The sequence below is a fragment of the Polyodon spathula genome, chromosome 30, assembly GCF_017654505.1.
Source record: "Polyodon spathula isolate WHYD16114869_AA chromosome 30, ASM1765450v1, whole genome shotgun sequence".
NCBI lineage: Eukaryota > Metazoa > Chordata > Actinopteri > Acipenseriformes > Polyodontidae > Polyodon > Polyodon spathula.
Window position 1 is genome coordinate 4,711,949 of NC_054563.1, and position 18,839 is coordinate 4,730,787.

At 38.6% G+C, this 18,839-nt stretch overlaps 1 protein-coding gene across 2 annotated transcripts in view; it reads left to right on the forward strand.

Moving 5' to 3' along the window:
- The window catches only part of LOC121302797 (protein O-glucosyltransferase 3-like), a 33,206-nt gene that overhangs the window by 3,324 nt on the left and 11,043 nt on the right, over positions 1 to 18,839 (forward strand). The window contains exons 2-6 of one of the 2 annotated variants that reach the window (XM_041233026.1): positions 921 to 1,075; positions 4,345 to 4,504; positions 9,169 to 9,220; positions 10,340 to 10,469; positions 12,095 to 17,420. In XM_041233026.1, coding sequence (XP_041088960.1) covers positions 921 to 1,075; positions 4,345 to 4,504; positions 9,169 to 9,220; positions 10,340 to 10,469; positions 12,095 to 15,981 — 4,384 coding nt within the window. In that variant the 3' untranslated portion in view covers positions 15,982 to 17,420. Of the gene's footprint in view, positions 1 to 920; positions 1,076 to 4,344; positions 4,505 to 9,168; positions 9,221 to 10,339; positions 10,470 to 12,094; positions 17,421 to 18,839 lie in introns of those variants that run through there. The other variant, XM_041233027.1, reaches the window with a different exon arrangement.

An 18,839-nucleotide genomic window follows, 5' to 3' on the forward strand; every position in this document is an offset into this window, starting at 1 on the left:
AGCAGCTAATGCGCTGTGTAACTCCGAATGTGTGCGACAACGCGTGAATTAATTTCTCTTCTAAAATGTTTTATCGTCATGGCAACGCATGAAGCGCTCCTCACGATATTCAGAGTCGTTATTTTCCTACTTAGTAAACAGTTAAATATCCCCTCCCCTAAATGACTATGAATTGAGTAATCTGAATTGGAACGGCCCATTTTTTTTTTTCCTAAATCAGAACTGCATAGCAGCGCATTTCCGGAAAAGTACGGTAAACACGTCGTGAGGAAAATTGTCCTGATTTGTACATGTAATTTAACACAGCCACAGTAAAGCGCATAAGGTATGTTTAAGCAAATTGAAAAACATGGTAAACTCTGCATATGCACAGCATAGTAAATGTCAAACTGCAAAACTGACCTTGCGTGGTACTTTTGTAATAAGTTTTTAAATTGTTATATACTTAGTTGCATCAGTGTGCCAATTCCATGATGTTTATCCCATATATAGTGTTGCGTTCATGGGGGAAGGCAGCAGCAGTTATGTTTCATCTGACAATCAGTTTACAAGCATGAACTTATCCCTGGAACAGGCCTAAAATGCTTATTATTTCAAATTGGTTCTGTGGCATGCTGTGACAAGTTAGAAATATTTACAATTAGTATTGTATCTGCTCCTGTATTTGTTCCATAGCTTCACCTATTTGTAGGTAAATGATTAATCCCAGTTTTTAGACCAGCAGAATTCATTTGGAGTTCAATGGACCACAAAGAGAAGGAACATGCTTTTGTTTAATTCACAATAGACAGAGGCGGTATGTTACATTTGCACCCCCCACCTGAATCATCATGCATTTCCAATATGTTTAGACCCCAGCCGGAGTGAGTTTGAGCAATGCAATCTTAGAATGTGCAGTAACACTTTTATTTGTATTTTAGAAATCTTCAGCATGCCAAGAAAGACTTGAAATGGCTCAAAGGTGTGACCGGACAATGGTTTGAAGACACCAAAAAAAAAAAGTACAAAAATGAAGCAGACGTCAGTGCCTTACTGAAACAGCCACTCAGTTTGAAGGTGAAGAATACCAGAGCTGGTGAGTCGGGTTATGCAATGTCTGGAAGACATAACAGCAAAACAAAATGAGTCACCTTGGTATAAACAATTGATGTCTCAGCTAGTTAAGCGTGTAAACTGTCATCCGTTGCAATCATGGAAGAATTTAAAGTGAGGAATCTTGGGTGCGTGCTGTGAAAAAGGAGTTCTCCAGTGGATAGCAAGACAAAGACTGATGCATCTTGTTGAACCATTTGTCTAAGTCCTTCAATAGAACTAGCTGTAGACCAGCTATGCAGGGCTGTATTTTTTTTCAACCGGCAATAACTTGCTCAGCAGGTAACAACAATATAGCAAGCTTTTAAAATATATGTTTGCAATGCATTCTCTGAATAAATATAGAGATGTAGTATATTGAGAGAGAGAATTAAAAAAACAGCAAATACTCTTATATCCAAGGACATTTTTTTTTTTTTATTCGTACAGTAATCCGGGTCTCATCTCCGACTGCGGTGGACCAGAGTAAGGGCGGATATGTAAAAAGTCGGATAAATGAATCCTGTTTTAAATACCATTATACACAGCTGTAACAATTACTATATTCCCATAATTATCGTTTAGAGATATAGCTTTTATTAGGCAGCTCCCCTAAATCCCTTGTTTAGAAAGATAAAGGGTATTAATGCTTGTGACAGAGTAGCCATCTGTGTGTGCGCGCATTCGCTGCTGAGTGACAGGCAGGAGATCGAGACGGAGGCTGAAGTTGATACGCCCTGCAGGTGAACAGGATTTATTGTCAACACACTGAACAGCACATGTGACACTACAAGCAATGGCAACGCACAGAGCACATACAACACAGTGTATGGAAACTTTTGGTAGGATCTACAATCACTGAACTAATCTTCTCTGTTCAATAATAAACTAACGTTGCTGAAGAGGTTGATCATGGAGGATAAACGGTTATGCGGATATGTGACGGTTGGATACGCGACGGATTACTGTGTGTGTATATATATATGTAATGTAAAGCCAATTGCTCATTTGGTCTGTGTGCTTACAGCAGATGGTAAAAAGACATGTTTGTGCTGCCACTGACGCACTGCATGTGGTATGCAATTTATGAGCTGTGCAGTGCTTCTTCACACTTCTGTAAGGGAGCCTGGCTTTTTTGGAGAGTTAGAATTGCAAACACTAATGCCTTATTAGTTCGGTAAAAATAAAATGTCATGTAATTGCAATGTGCAAATGGGGCTGGTGGTAGTAATATAGCACCTCTGTTCATTCCCTGGGAAAGTGATGTGAGGTGCGATTACCTGAGGCAGGATGTTCACATCCCAGTCACTTCCAGCTAGCAAAGTGGTTGTAAAATACTTTTACAATTATCTTTGAGTTTGGAGCCCACTAGAAATTTGCATGTGACTCAAGCTGTGATTATCTGACTGTCTGAAAGCACATTTTCACTTCTTTTTCTGTTTCACATGACTGAGTCTCAGTATAAAAGGAATGCTTGTGATTGTGGAACTCAGTCAACATTCCAGAGATCCTGGAGGGTAAATATTGATCTGAGGAGGTGGATGATTTGGAGAGCCTCAGATAAAAAAAATAAAAAAACTGGAGGGACTATTTTATTTTTATAACACCCAACAGCCAAATCTGTTATATAAGGGTGGTTACCTGCTGAGTAATATACTGTATAAATGGTAACATATGACTTGGAGTCCTGTTTGACAGAATAACAGATAGGGGTAAGGGGATATTTTGATGTGGCAAATACTAAGGCTGCAATGTGCATTTCCCTTTATTAAGTTGCATTAAAAATGCTAAATATCCCAGTTTCAGGGACATGCAACATAAAATAAATATAATTTAAGATTCAATTAAAAATATGAAGACTGGGGGCTCCCGAGTGGCGCATCCAATAAAAGCGCTCCGCACGGATGTGCCCTATAGCCTGGAGATTGCAAGCTTTCAGGTTATGTCACTGCTGACCGTGACCGGGAGTTCCTAGGGGGTGGCGCACAATTGGCTGAGTGCCATCTGGGTGGAGGGAGGGCTAGGTCGGGGTCAGTCAGGGTGTCCTCAGCTCACCATGCACCAGCGACCCCTGTGGTCTGGTCGGGCGCCTGCAGGCTTGCTTGTAAGCTGTCCAGGGCTGCGTTGTCCTCCGACGCTGTAGCTCTGAGGTGGCTGCATGGCGAGTCTGCAGTGTGAAAAGAAACGGTCAGCTGACAGCACACGCTTCGGAGGACAGTGCGTGTTCGTCTTCACTCTCCCGAGTCAGCCCAGGGGTGGTAGCGGTGAGCTGAGCCTAAAAAAATAAATAATTGGACAACACTAAATTGGGGAGAAAATAATAAAAATAATAATTGGCGACGACTACATTTAAAAATAAATAAATACATATGAAGACTGATTTAATTACAGAAAGCGTAATTGTTTAATTTAAGGCGATACAGAAAAAAAGGAAAAGAGAAGTTGCGAGTTTCTTATTTCAGCCTTATTTTCAGGCTTTCAGATAAGTATAGTTTATTGAAGATAAAAGTTCTGAGTTGCAAAGTTAAACCCGACATCTTAAAGGTTACATGGTGACAATAGTTTGCAGGTTTCCTCTTTCCAAGCACGGATCAGAGCAATACAAAGAACATTTCAGTATTCTCAGTTTAAATGCAGTCTCTCATTGACATCCTTAAACCAATCAGAAAGGCACAAATCTCTTCTCGCTTGGTTAATATCCCATTTGTCTTAACCCTAGCTTCAAAGCATCTGGTTCAATCCAGTTTATCTTTGAAGTATCCAGTTTTTATAACCCTCATAAAATCAACTGTAATTTCCAAAGAAAACCTGTTTTATTTCTAGTTTGTAAAGATGTTTAACATAAGAACAATGATCCACGCTAAATGGCAAAGCCTTTCATGTTAGAACTGTATGTCATAGGAGAGGCCAACACCTATTTAAAAATGTCTTGGAGGTCAGCCTTCTCTTAGCAAGGACAACGTGACCAGAAAGATCTTTACTAAGTAGGACTTTAACCAGAATCTGACCTAATCGTTAACTCATTCTGTGAGTTGTATTCTAAGACCAATTTTATATCTAAATAAAATGTTCCAACAGTAATCTTTTTATATTTTAATTTATTTCATGCACTCATCACAGAGCAGTAGAAATAAGTTACTCGCTCACTGTGCTTGTTAGGGCAGCAGTGAACGCTCCATTAGAGACCTGATGGAAACAGACCAGACTGATGTTAATGTGGTGTAAGATATTGCATTTGTCTAACCGGTTTCGTTCTTTCACATTGTCTTGCAGACCTTAAAGCCTCAAAAACAAAAAGCTTCCTGCGGCGCGAGGATGACATGATCACAGCCACATCCTTGAATGGCAGCTCCTTCCACTCTCGCCTGTATTCCATTTTCACATTAAAGATCCTGGGGAAACGTGGGGCGAAGCAGCCCCCCAGTCAACAAACGTAAGTTGAATAAATCAATTGCATCACTAAGCTTTATCACTGAAAATTGCTTTTGCCTTAAGTTTTTTGCCAACATGAACAGAAGTTTCTCATTTTTAGTTCCTTTTCCTCTTGAAATGTCAATTGAAACTTTTAATTGGATTTGAGCAGAGTATAAAGGGGGCTCAATCTTTCCTTCTAAACAATAGGTTATAAGTTTCACCCTCAAGGATAATTCATTATTAAACTTATCTTTCACTTGCAGCCATGCAGAACACAGATAACCTGCATACTGCTTCTGTGCACTTCTACCTCCATTTGCTGTTTCTAATAAGGAAAATTATTGAAGGCTTTTCCGAATAAAAGGTTAATTTGCCCTCTACATTGGTGTTTAATTACAGATACAGTAAAGAGGAAAAGGTTGCCATAACGGATCCAGTCTATAAGCAGTCTTTGCTTTCCTGCTGAACCAATACCAGTTCATATAATTTTCAACCAGTCCATGTGTTCTACAGGTGTGCCATCACCAATGGCTCGTTAGTTTGTTATTCCAGTAAACCCTTTTGTGCTTAGTCAGTTGAAAAGAATGATTACATCATAAGGACAAACTTTGAAAACAGACTTGCAGGTTCACATGGCTATGTGGTACACACCTTAACTTGTGTTGTCTCTCACAAAGGTGTGTATGAAAGCTGCTTGGGAACGTCCCTTCACAGTCCAAGTGTAGTCCTGACCTTAACAACCCCTGCCATTCATTTTAACAAATTGAATGTTTTTATTTAAAAGACTTCCTAGCACCCATTAGACTTTCCAGAGGCAGTGTGAAATGGCTGCCTGCTTCATTTTGAAGGTGTTAAAGGGTATTGACCTTGTTTTACCCAGAAACTCGTTAATTGCATTGAACTCACAATAACGTACTAACTGGAAATCATCTCGTAGTTAGTCTGCAGGTGGGTGTTAAAGATCATCTCAATTTCAATGAACTGTTTCTCATCACGCTACAGCGAACCCTGTTGGCCAAGCACCAGGTGCGCTCAAAGGCAGACACCAGCAGGGCTGGCATTTGTGTTCCAGAGGTTGGTAGCTCCCTGACATCTGCTTTTGAGTTCCTTGGTGAAAAAGGAAACTGGCTTGGTTGTGGGATCGGAAGCCCACGGTCAGCTGAGCTGTGTGGAGAATTGCTGCGGTGAGGAGAAAAGCTCAATAATTGGACACACAAAATAAAAAAATTAAATAAAAGAAGTCAACGATCAAAATATTCTTTCATTAATTCATAATTGTATCTTAAAAATCTGACGATTAAATGTGTAAATATGTCGCTAAAAACTTTATGGATGTAAATGAAGTATTTCATTCCTCCTCAACTGATGAGATTCCATTTAACTCTTTACTTCTTACCAGTAATTACTCATTAGATGTGTGACAATATAATCGCCACACCTGAAATAATTGTAAGGAGATTGTGGGTGTCATCCACAGTTGCAACGTAATCCTTCATGTGCTCAATAAAATACAGGTTTTGCTCCAATGTGTAATTCGGAACTCGTTTAGTTGTCCATATGGAATTAAAACCCAATTGAATCTTTGCCTTTTTAGAACGTAACACAGGAACAAACATTTATTATATTGTGGTACACCTAGGTAATATCACAACCACCTATTCTGTGAATTCTATTAATGCACTGAGCAGCTTCAGTGTTTCAATACTGCTGTATTAACAAGCTTGCTGGAGTTATTGGCAGCTTGTTATCTAACATAGTCGCCAATGCCTAAAGGGTCACTTTCATATGAACATGATTACATTTCATTTCTTGCAAGGTCTTTACAGTATATACTTTGTATAGCTGTAAAGAAAACCTTTTATGTATTGTGGGGTAGCGTCCCGGCCAAGGCTGGTCTGTGCTCTTGAAACATTAGAATATATTGAAAACGGCTGTGCCTGTATGTTTATTCATAAAATCAAACAAAACCAACAAAACAACATTCCTAACTTTAAGCCGTTTACCAGTCACCAAAAACACACACAGTTCACAAGTTACACACAATACAAATTGTACAATAACTTCTGACCACACAGGTCTCTTCACACAGGCTTCTAAGATACATTTGAAACATGCTTTTATACCTGCCTGCTTAACCCCAGGCAGGTGTCCTTCTTTCCATTAGAGCCAGGTGTTTCCTCTCCTAGCTCTAATGCCAACCCCAAGGCATTCTGGGGAGTGTAGTCCGATAACAAACCCCTGGACTACATTTTCCTTTATCCTCTCCCTACTCTTCAATAGCACAGCATATAGAGTAACTGAGGGGTTTGTTTATAATTGCATTTGGGGGGTGTGTGGATACTAACACCTTAGTGAATGAGATCTGGTGTGATTGGGACTAAATTACTGTAGTTGGGTAATTCTGTACAATCTGTAATTCATTTGAAAAATGTTTTCTTCAGAACAATTACTTGTAAGAATTTAGTGTGTTAATTAAAACAGGTTGTCTACGTATTTTGTTCAATTTTCATTTTAGAATTAATGTATTTCAGCAATAGTACACAATTTAGAATTACAGAGGTCTGTTAAAGTAAAGTAAATATTGTAAGGACAACACTGATAATAATCCTTCTTTACAAGTAGAAGGGAACATCAATGAAACATGGAATCACTGACTCTGCCCCTCTCCCCCACTCACTGACACTCTCCCAGACAGGGAGGCAAGGGTCAGTCAAACCCCAGGGTCTGTACTGACGATCGGGATCAGCTGATACCGAAGTTAGTACTGTACATTTTTACATTGCAATTGGCATTAGTTTGGGATTAACTGGAGGTGATCCGCAGATAGTATCATACTAGCTAGTATGCTGTTCAGAAGTGCACTGCAATTGACCCATCAATTCTGCTTGTTTTTTTTTTTTTTATTAACAATAATCTTTATTTTTATATAGCGCCTTTCGTAATGGACCATCACAAAGCACTTTACAAGATACGAGACTAGGGTGGGTGGAACTGTACATCAGCAGCAGAGTCTTACAGCAAGGTCTTACCTGAAAGACGGAGCACAAGGAGGTTAAGTGACTTGCTCAGGGTCACACAGTGAGTCAGTGGCTGAGCTGGGATTGATACCTGTATACACAATAAGACATATGCTTCTTGGAGCATTATTATATATGTACAAAGTTCATATTATAGGTGCATGAGTGCAGCTCAGCTTGTTGCTCTGCAGAGTGAATTATTGCTGTTTAGGAGGATCAGCCTGTGCGTCACAAATGAAGAAGTAATTCCTTTCCGTTCTGCTTGTGCAAATAGAAAAGGTACACGCTGGAAGTTTACAGAGGATAAGCAACCTCTTCTGTACTCTGTAAAGTTGATTTGCCTTTTTTTGGAAGCAGTACCAATGAAGAACTCAATGTGTTCATTTATAAAACAAGAGTTGTGATTATATCATTTTTTTTTTTTTAACAAAAACAGTAACAAATAATACCAATTACCACTGTACATCTTGAACTAAATTCACTCAGCTTTCCAAGGAGAGACCCTCGAGTCTAATACATTACATCCCCACCCTTTCCGGTTAAGCTCTATTTGAGTAAAACATCTGTGGAATAGTTTTATTCCTTTTATACATATTGGTTTAAGAAGGTGGTGCAACTGAAAACTAGCAAAAAAGCAAACAAACACAAAAAAGGTTTTCGGTCCATAAAAAGTAACTTTAGAGGCAGGAGATAAGCTATCTGTAATGTTAAATGGAAAGGGGTGATGAATAGGATTGTTGAAAAGCTGAAGGGGCCGTCCTGGTCTGGGTGAGGCTGCATTGAACTGCAGAGAAGAACACATTGTGCTGTCATTTGTCCAGTGAATGTACGTGCTCAGTTTTATGGATTGGATTAAGATCTAAAAGTCGATATCTTTAAAAGTTAATCTGGAAAGCTTGATTGTACAGTTTCTGCAAATGTCCTTGTTGTAAAGTAAAACATTATAGTTGGTCCTATAAACAAGTGGTTTAAGTAAAACATAAAGTACGTCTTATAAGTAAGTTTTGAATGATAAATGCAATAGAAATAAAATATGATATATTTAAATATTTCCATTTGAAGTGGGCACACAATACTATAGTACATTGGAGCTCCTATTGATCACTATTACATTTCCCAAGCTAAAATCTAATTGCATATTGAAATATATGTTGAAAATATAGTATCATTTAAATTAGGATAGTTAAAATACAGGGCTGCAGCATATATAACAGCTCTTGGTATATAACTTTAGAGTTTCTTATTGGATCTCTAGTTAAATAACCTTAAGCCATGACAGTGGGATTGCATGTTGTGTGAAATAGCTTCTGTTTGTTTTTCATTTTGTATTTGTTACCTGCTGGATCCTGCCCTGGTTTCCTGCTTTCGTCTCGCTGGTGTCTCGTACAGTACTATTTTTTTTTCATTGACTTTTACATTGTCCAACTACCTTTTCCCTTTCCAGGGAGGAGAGTATTGCTAATTCTAAAATGAAAACACTTCCCAAGTGTCAAGTAATACAATACACAATCCGATGACTTTTATTGCATTTCCAAAGATTAATAGATTTACTGTGCTTTGACTGCGAAGTCTGAACAGTTTATAACACATAGCATCTGTAGTAAAATGGTCACTTTCTTGTATGCATTGTCATGTAGTGAATGATGTTCTGTTTGTTTTTTTGTAGCAGTTGTAACCTTGAAGCTGTTAGATGTCCTGAAGTACAAGACCAAGCTGAGGTAAGAAATGATCCGTAAGTCTGGCATTGACCAGTTTGGATACAGTTGCAGTAAATTTTTGTAGAATGCACTCGACGAGCTGTGATGGAATTTATACAGTACGGAATCAGTTACAAGCAAAGCAGTACTGCAAAACATCCAATGTTTGGTAATTGTTTTTCTGAAATTCTGTTCCGAAGGGACGTGCAAAAAACACACGCGGTCCACACTAATACCTTATGAATTCATGCAGACTACAAATAAACTGCAACTGCAAAAAAGGGCTTCACATTTCAGCTGTGTTCCAGCATGTTAATGGCATGTGATGCTTTTCTTTTTGAACTGGTCACCAGCCAAAGTCAAATTAAGATTACTTCATGATGATATTAGGTGTATGCTGCAATGACTGTCCTACCTAGCTTAACCCACAACTGGTCTTTTTATAAACAGCTTTGCTTGGGTGTATTCTTCTAATATTGTGGCTTCTGTTAGAAATCTTTTATAATAATAAATAAATGAAAAATAAACCAATTAATTTTTGGCCAGTACCCTGTTCCTCTAATATCGTTGTGGCAGGGTTTCCATGTAGCTGGATTTGGTAGTTCATTCTAGAGTACATAGTGTTGCCTTGGCAACCGATTTTCAAACTGTAACCTTGCCATTACAGAGGCCCAATTTTCAAAACAAATTTCTCCATTCTGTTACAGAATAACTCAAGGAGAAAAACCCATGTTAATGTTACAAAATTAGAAACCACTTGAGTATGTTAAAGAGACCTTGAATTATACTACTGAGCTGTTTAGTATTGTTGATAAAATGAACAGGTGTTTTTTTTTCTCCTTTGAAAATGATCCCCACATTTCACAATTCAAATGGCCTGTCCTCATATGGATAATACTTTCATGCTTTTTTGCAATGTACTCGTTGTTACTTATTTTCATGCAAGCAGGTGTTGACAAGACATATGCACACAAGATAGTCCTACTTGCGAATTGAATAAATAAATAAACAACCCAAATAAATGTCCCTTTCCACTGAGGAGATTGACAGGGTGTGTTGTTTTTAAGGCCCTGGTTTTATTGTAAGGGTGTGTTCAGTGAGGGAGCAGAGGAAGTCATTTTACGCCTATATTTTAAACAGGTTGACGTACACAGTGAAGTTGTACCGGAGGAAAGTGAACATACCCTTCAAAAAGAAATCCAACAACAACCTTTCAATGAAGAGAACAAAGAATGTGTTGACCTGTCAGTAGAACAGGAGATTTTCACTGGTAAGTTTGGGCTTCAGTACTAGGATGGTTCAGAAAAACAGCTCTTTTTATGTCACCTTGTTGCCTGCAGCTACACAGAGCCAGACGCAGTATGTACTAAAATGAGGTTTTACATGTGTGTCCATCTGTCTATCCGTCTGTCAGCTCTAACAAACCAGTTAAGGCATTGAGGTCATTGTCACAGAGATAAACCAACCACACGTAATGTACAACGATTTTGGGAGACTTTTGACCTCTAAGTCAAGGCCACAGAATACCAGGCCACTTTTCTGTAGAACTAGCGATTCAATCTGAATACACTATTGTGCGCTTGCAGGTACAAGCTTGGTTCCGGTTGTGACAGAAATAAATCTGTGAAATGAAAATAGGTCATTTCTAACAATCCCTTCATTCCACTGGTGAGAGACATCGAAAGCTTTTAAGAAATGAGTCAGACATAACAAGCCTTTGTAAACCCTTCTGGTGAAAAGTAGAGATTTCACCCGACACTCCCAAAGAAGTCATTGTTACACAGAAAAAGAGGGAGAGGTTTCCAGGCAGGAAAGAAACCACAATAACGGGAGGGAAAAATCAAAGATATGCCAGCATTAGAATGGCTTACAAAAAAGAAAAGAAAAGAAAAATATTTTACTACAATGATCTGGAGGGTCAAAACATTATATATATATATAGTTAGTTAGTCAGTCAGTTTTATTAAAATTAAGTGGGACTAACTTTAATCCTTGATTGAAAACTTGTTTGTCACTCGTTCTTTCTTTACTCAGTTTATACATTGAAATATTGGGAGTTGAAGTAACTTAAAAAAGTGATGAGGATTAAGTAGATTCAAGAAAATGCACAGAGTCCTTTTCTTCAATCAGCTGTTAGGTTTATTGAAGTATGCAGGGAGTCTGGTCCCAGGTACAGGACAAACAGAATACTCATCATTACAATGTTTGCATGACATTAAATACCCGTCTGTATAGATGGTCCACCTCCCCTTTCTCTGACACTTAACCAACGGTCAAGGTAATTTAAGTTATTGTGTGTGTTTGTGTGTCTGTGTGTGTGGTCTAGTGCGACAACCTCTGAACTCAGTGCATTCTTCACACTCCTGGAGGCAAAAGGTCCATACATCTGCCTTTTGTTATCTTCTTGCGACCCCCGTTGATCCTAGTGGCATTATCTCTTTCGATCTCTCTGAAGTCTTTAGAGCCTGTTCCCTTCTAGTCCACAGCATTGTTATCTCGTTAGCTTGCAGTCATTGTTGGGCAGTTTGTAGACGCAGCGTCTCTATCAGTTGTAAGCAGTACATGCAATTTGAACCAAACAGTCTGCTATCTGCAATATTAGTCTCTTTTCGGAAAAGAACACCAGTATAGCTCTGCCAGTCCACATGCGTAGCAAACTGCTAATCAATTCTCAATCCATGTTTTCCAACAGGAGTGTTTTTATTGTTACAGTTTTTAGTATTTCATTTCATTATCATTTCATATCATTAAAAAATACCTCCCCCCCACCAAAACCATGTAAAATTCAGAACTTCTTTGATCCAACATTTAACCAGTGATAATAAATTTAAACATGTTATTGATGTAAACTTAAATATATCTGCTCTAAAGTAATCAAGTTATTTGCTTTCGAAGTTTTAGATGACCTGGACAACAAACTTGCTGAGGAAGAACTCGATTTGGAAAGCTCTGGACTTTGTTTCCATGACTACTTAGAGGAGCAGCCTGACCCGCTAACACAGAAGGAGGAGACATCGATAGCTCATCCCTCAAAGGAGAAACCAAGCCATTCTTCATCAGATGACAGTGGGAGTACTCTAGAGAATGGAATAAAGAGTGCTGCAGTCACTGCAGACAATCAACTGAAGGATTATACAGCAAACAGAATACAACCATCCGCTGATAGAGAACATCCACCAGAGAGTGAAAAAGACATTATCAAAGGACAACCGCCGTCTGTTTTGAAGAATGATCTCTGGCCTGCTGTTGGTGACGTCCACAATCCACAACTGAAGAGAAGCAAATCGCTGAGTATTCTTGATTTGCACAGTCCAGCAAATGAAGGGGAAAACAACCCAGACACAGAATACTTGTGTTTAGAAAACAGAACAATGGCTGTTCACTCCTCAGATACAAGATACCCAATAGTAGGTGGTAGGAGAAGGCAGAAAATAGACCTAAAACGGATGTACGGTTCACAAGATGCGTTGAGAAGACAATATTCCACCACCATTGATGACTATGTTGATTTTTATAAAAATAATACTGAGTTTAAACCTCTTATGGTCATTACAAAGGAAACCAGTGGGGATGGTGATCTTTACTCATACAGCACTGAACTTCTGCTGCGATACATACCCAAAGACTGTGAAAGAGTCCTGTCTCCTGTTCATCCAACGATTTCAGAGCCCTTTGGAAGCCGGCATGATAAAGTAGGCAGTTGGTTGATGGATATATCAAACAGTGACACTTTAGACTGTAAAACAGAACAATTGCAGGATCTTGACAGCTCATCGAAGACCTTTCCAGATGCCCCACAAGAAAGACCCGTTGTGAAGGATATTTCCCAGTTTCATGCATCTTATCATTTTCAAAACATGCCTGACAAGCATGATGACACTGATGATGTTCCCCAGATGATTGAGCCAAATGAAACAAAGGGACATTACCAAAAAAGAGACCTGCATAGCTTGAGTCCTGTGTCTTCTGACCAAAGCAGAACAACATTTCATCCAAGCAGCTTACCTTACACAAGCTCCTTAAACAACCGAATCGGTGTATACAACAGCTTGAGGGGAAATTCTCAGGGGCCAGTCTCACCCAGCACTGAGAGAAAACCCTTGTATTCCCCCACTGGATTACACAAGGGAAGCATTTTGCAAAGCAATGAGAAAAATATGAATTTAGTGTTGAGGAATCGTGAACTTCCAAGGACAAACTCTTTACCTGTCACTGTAAGCTCAAGCCTTACCAATCAGAACTTTGCAAATACGAATTCCGAGCCTGTACAGCACATGCACGAATATACAGGTATACCTCACTCTCCTAACATGCAAAGCAGTCATCTATCACCAGCTAGTAGACAAAACAGTGGGGACTACTCTGCAAGAAATGCCATCTACAATTTATCCCATAGGCCAGTTTCACCTCTTAAAAGTATGGCCCACCCAGCTGAAATGCAAAATTCTGCAGTTCCAGATGTTCCAGGCAGCAGATTTAAAAATGCCACCAGTCCAGTTCATTGTAAAAGTCCAGTATCCCCATCCAGAGTCCCTTGTCATGGAAGTAGCTTGCAGATCTATTCACCCACTAAAGATTTCAGCCCAGCTAAACCAAAGTCTCCTTTGAGATTTTTCACTGATGTCGAATCACATTGTGATCTGCGTGGAAATCTTTCCACGCCATCTACCCCTGGTTTGGAAGACAGCAGGTTGTTTTACAATAGAAATATTTTCCACACAGCTGCACACGCGGAATCAGTATGCGACTCCTATGAAGCAGACAACCACTCTCCAAACGCTAAATATCAAAGTAATGTTCTAGATCTGCCCGACTTCGCACCTAAATCCCTGCCTGCAGTGCCTACCACCATCTATGGGAGCAGACTGAGCACGTCGCCCAGCCACAGTCCTGCTGTTTCACCACACAGCCGTGATTCAGAGCAGCTGGCAACTACGGAACTGGAAACAGGGACAATGCATCCCTTTCACCAGGTTGCTAACACTCGTCAGAAAACAAAGTTTGACAATATCTGTAAGCTTCATACCCCTCTAATTGATACAAAACAGAGGTCTGCATCTGAAAGGATGAGTCATAGCACAGCAGAGCACCGGAAGTTCTACCCAGTTGCCAATAAGCAAACTGTAAAAATAAAGACTGACAATTATAATTCTGGAATTAAACATTCAGCTGCCGTCATGGTAAATGCTATCAGTGACCACCAGTTTAAACTTCCATCACCTGCAATACACAGAAAAACTGTACACAACACTGGAGGTAGTATTCTCTTAAACAAACAAGATGACTTTTCAGCTGAGAGTGTGAACACCTTTAAAAATGCACCAGTAATAAATAAAAGAGAGCATGACCCTGTTCTCTCACTGGATTCAAGGTACTCCCCTGAAAATACCAGGGAACAACTTCAGAAGAGACGAAACATGAAACACAATAGGCAACAGGGAGCTCCAGTCTCCCCACACGCAACAGAAAATGAAAAGTCCTCTCAACTTCGACTTTTTAACAAATCTGGCGTTGACACAGAAAGTAAAGTGGATCAAATCCTAAACTGTACAGAGCTGACATTTAGTGACAAATGGTTTGAGGATGAGAGCCTAACAGGAAGAAAAAGGAGCAAGACCATGTTTGATGCCAGTTCGAAAAGCTTGGATCTGAACTATAAAAACGCTAACAAGGAGTTCCAGTGTTCACATTCTGACAAAAACAGAAACACCTTGGTGAATATTAATTGCAATGTGCAGGAATTAGATCTAGACTGGCCGAATAACTGGAGTCGGCAAAAGAACATTTCTTTTAGTGAATCTGAGGACTTTCAATACAACGCGTATAATATCAATAGCTCAAGAAGCCTGAAAGATATAAGTGTGAACTGCAATCAGTTCTATTCAATGGATTATAAACCAAGAAACAATCGATCTTATTCTGTAAACAGTTACTATAATGACAGAACTTCAGGGTACAACAGGTTATCCACTGGTACAAAAGTGACTGCTACTATGAAGCAGAGTACACTGTCAAAGTCTCATTACAAGATGCCCCTGTATGATCCAGAAGACGTGGAAAACAAAAAAGAACTTTTTAAGACACAACAGTCGGGTAATAACAGGACCAGGCATAAAAGCTTTTCCTTTTGTGAATCGGAGGGAATGCAAAACAGCACTAGTGGAAATATTCTGAGCTCAAAAAGCCTGAAAGTCTTGAATGTCAACAAAAACCATTTCTTTACTACAGATTATGGATTGAAACGCAATCGATCATATTCTGTGAACTGTTTCAACAGCAGAACAGCTGGGTACAATCGGTTGTCAACTGGGCCAAAACTCTGCAAGTCTCAGTCTGAGCTGCTCGACTACAATCCAGAGGATGTAGAGAATGAAAACAAGGCTTCACATTACAGGATGAGTAAAGCCAATCTTAACAAAAACTTTGGAGGCAAAAAAAGGCTGCCTGAGATTTCAATATACGACGAGGAGCAGCAGGCCCGGTACTTGGATCACGTGAGGAAATCCCTCACGGTCGGGAGAATATGGAAGCCGGGTTGTCTTCAAAACCCTTCTTCCCCTAACAGTGAGGAGCGCTTGTCTCTTGAGAAAGTCGTGTTGCTTGGCTCTACTTCCACAGGGAGCAGGACAGCGTCACAAGACAGCCTGTCCCCTAGTGGACAGATGCCACCTAGGAGTTATCTAAACAGCCTTTCTGATTTCGTGGAGTCAGACTCGGATACCACAACAGATGACGAGTATTACTTGAATGTAGATGGAAATGATAAAGAGTCAGAATTGTGAACTAAAATAAGGCAGCTGTAAGCGCATGTATTCAGAGCTGTATGTAGAAAGCTACCAGTTGTGAGTCGCTCAGGTACTGGTTATGTGCTTGGCTCAAATCATTTCTCTTATTGTTTTCATGCCTCAATCCATAATCATGTTTTTGGGGGAACAGAAAAGGTAGTAAGTTATCTTGCTAATCAGTAATATTTCCCATTGGTGTAGTGATCAGTAATGCTCACATTTGTAGATAAATGGAATAGCAGTTGACGTTGAACAGTATAAACACTCAAAGGGGTCCTGCATCTGTTCTCTTGATATAGAATTGTATAATCAAATCCAAATGACAGTGAGCTGCTAACTGTTGATTTTAATTATAATGTTGCTATGCTTATTGAAGTACCAAATAATTATGATAATTGTGTGCAGTTATTTCATGCTAACGCTGTATAAAATTCCCCAACGAGTCATTTCTGTTGTATCACAGGTGTTGTTTGTTTAAAAGCTTTTCCACAGAATAACAATTCCTGGGTTTAAAGAATACACTTTCTGTGTGTGTGTATTTTGGGGTTCTGCAATGAAGCTGATGCTCAATGCTGTCTCTTGCCTGTGCTGTTGTATAGAACGTGTTCTCCCAACATTGCAGCGGTTGTATATGTTCAGTCTCCAGGAGAATAGTTCTGACGGAAGCCATGATACCATCTCAATGAACAAGCAATGTTTCACCATAGAAAGCAACGTAATGATACAGAAAACATTAAGTGCAAGACCAGTATTTTAAAAGAAAGAGTTTTTTTTATTTTTTTAAATTGTATTTTCTGGTCTGCTTGGGAATTCCCTAATTGGAATTGAGCATTGTATGACAGCTGCAACAAGTTGACGGGTTGGAAGGCTCCAAGATGCATAAACTTATGGAGCTTATAATGTCCATTTTAAATATTAGTATTAGTAAATCAAGCATGCAAATCGAATGTAATCTTTCTTCCGGTGGAAACGTAATCTTTTTCTACAGCACATCCAATACCTGAATGTCTTATCTCATCACATGGCCTTTAAGAAAACAAAAACTGGTTACAAAATGTGCAAAAGCTAATAGATATAGATGTTGAGCTTCATAATGAACATGAAATCCGATGTATGATTGTAAGCACTTTGTTTTAATTAAGAAGTATATTGTGTTTTATTCTTTTTTGGAGAACCAAATACATTCATAAAATGTTACTGTTTTAAGTAATTTATTGTGTACATATTGAATAGTGTTTATTTTGATAAAGGGTTAAGCTGGACAAAACCATGTGGTTTTATTAATTATGAAAAGTTTTAATGTAAATAGTACTGAACCTGTACAGTGTGTCAATACTTACATGAAACTGTCATTCCAGTATATACATTTAGGTTAATGTTTGTGTTCATTTTGTGTTTATAATAAAGGGATTAATTGATGTATATAGTACTTCAATTGTTGTGTGATGCACTGATTTGATAGATTTTCAATAAACACTGCAATACATTTTTAATTTTATAACTTTACAAATACTGAAGTTTAAATAACATTATAATTTTAAACAGGCACTGCTTATCCCTAATTACTAGGCAATAGCAAATTGAAACTATATTATTTGTCAATACAACTAGATACTGGTAACGGGAGAAAGCTAAATAAGGAGCTCTTTTAACTGCTACCTCCCACCTACGTCAGCTGTTGCTTACTTGCTACATTCCACCACATGCCTGCCCTACTTGTCCTGGACCTATCCCTCCAGCTGAGTTTCCATAGCAACACTGATTGTCTCAATGGTGAGAAGAAGCTTGTTGGCAATTAACAAATGTTACTGAATAGTAGGTTTAAATAAAAGTGTGTGTATGTGTATATATATATATATATATATATATATATATATATATATTATATATATATATATATATATATATATATATATATACACAGCTCTGGAAAAAATTAAGAGACCACTGCAAAATTATCAGTTTCTCTGGTCTTACTATTTATAGGTATGTGTTTGAGTGAAATGAACACTTTTGTTTTATTCTATAAACTACTGACAACATTCCTCCCAAATTCCAAATAAAAATATTGTCATTTAGAACATTTATTTGCAGAAAATGACAACTGGTCAAAATAACAAAAAAGATGCAGTGTTGTCAGACCTCGAATAATGCAAAGAAAATAAGTTCAGGTTAATTTTTAAACAACACAATACTAATCAAGTCAAGTACAAGGTTGTCCTGGAAGAAAACTTGCTTCCTTCTGCTCTAACAATATTCCCCAACTCTGAGGATTGGTTTTTCCAGCAGGACAATGCTCCATGCCACACAGCCAGGTCAATCAAGGTGTGGATGGAGGACCACCAGATCAAGACCCTGTCATGGCCAGCCCAATCTCCAGACCTGAACCCCATTGAAAACCTCTGGAATGTGATCAAGAGGAAGATGGATGGTCACAAGCCATCAAGCAAAGCCAAGCTGCTTGAATTTTTGGGCCAGGTGTGGCATAAAGTCACCCAACATCAATGTGAAAGACTGGTGGAGAGCATGCTAAGACGCATGAAAGCTGTGCTTGAAAATTAGGGTTATTCCACCAAATATATCTGTTTTTACTCTTCCTAAGTTAAAACATTAGTATTGTGTTGTTTAAAAATGAATATGAACTTATTTTCTTTGCAATATTCGAGGTCTGACAACACTGCATCTTTTTTGTTATTTTGACCAGTTGTCATTTTCTGCAAATAAATGCTCTAAATGACAATATTTTTATTTGGAATTTGGGAGAAATGTTGTCAGTAGTTTATAGAATAAAACAAAAATGTTCATTTTACCCAAACACATACCTATAGATAGTAAAACCAGAGAAACTGATAATT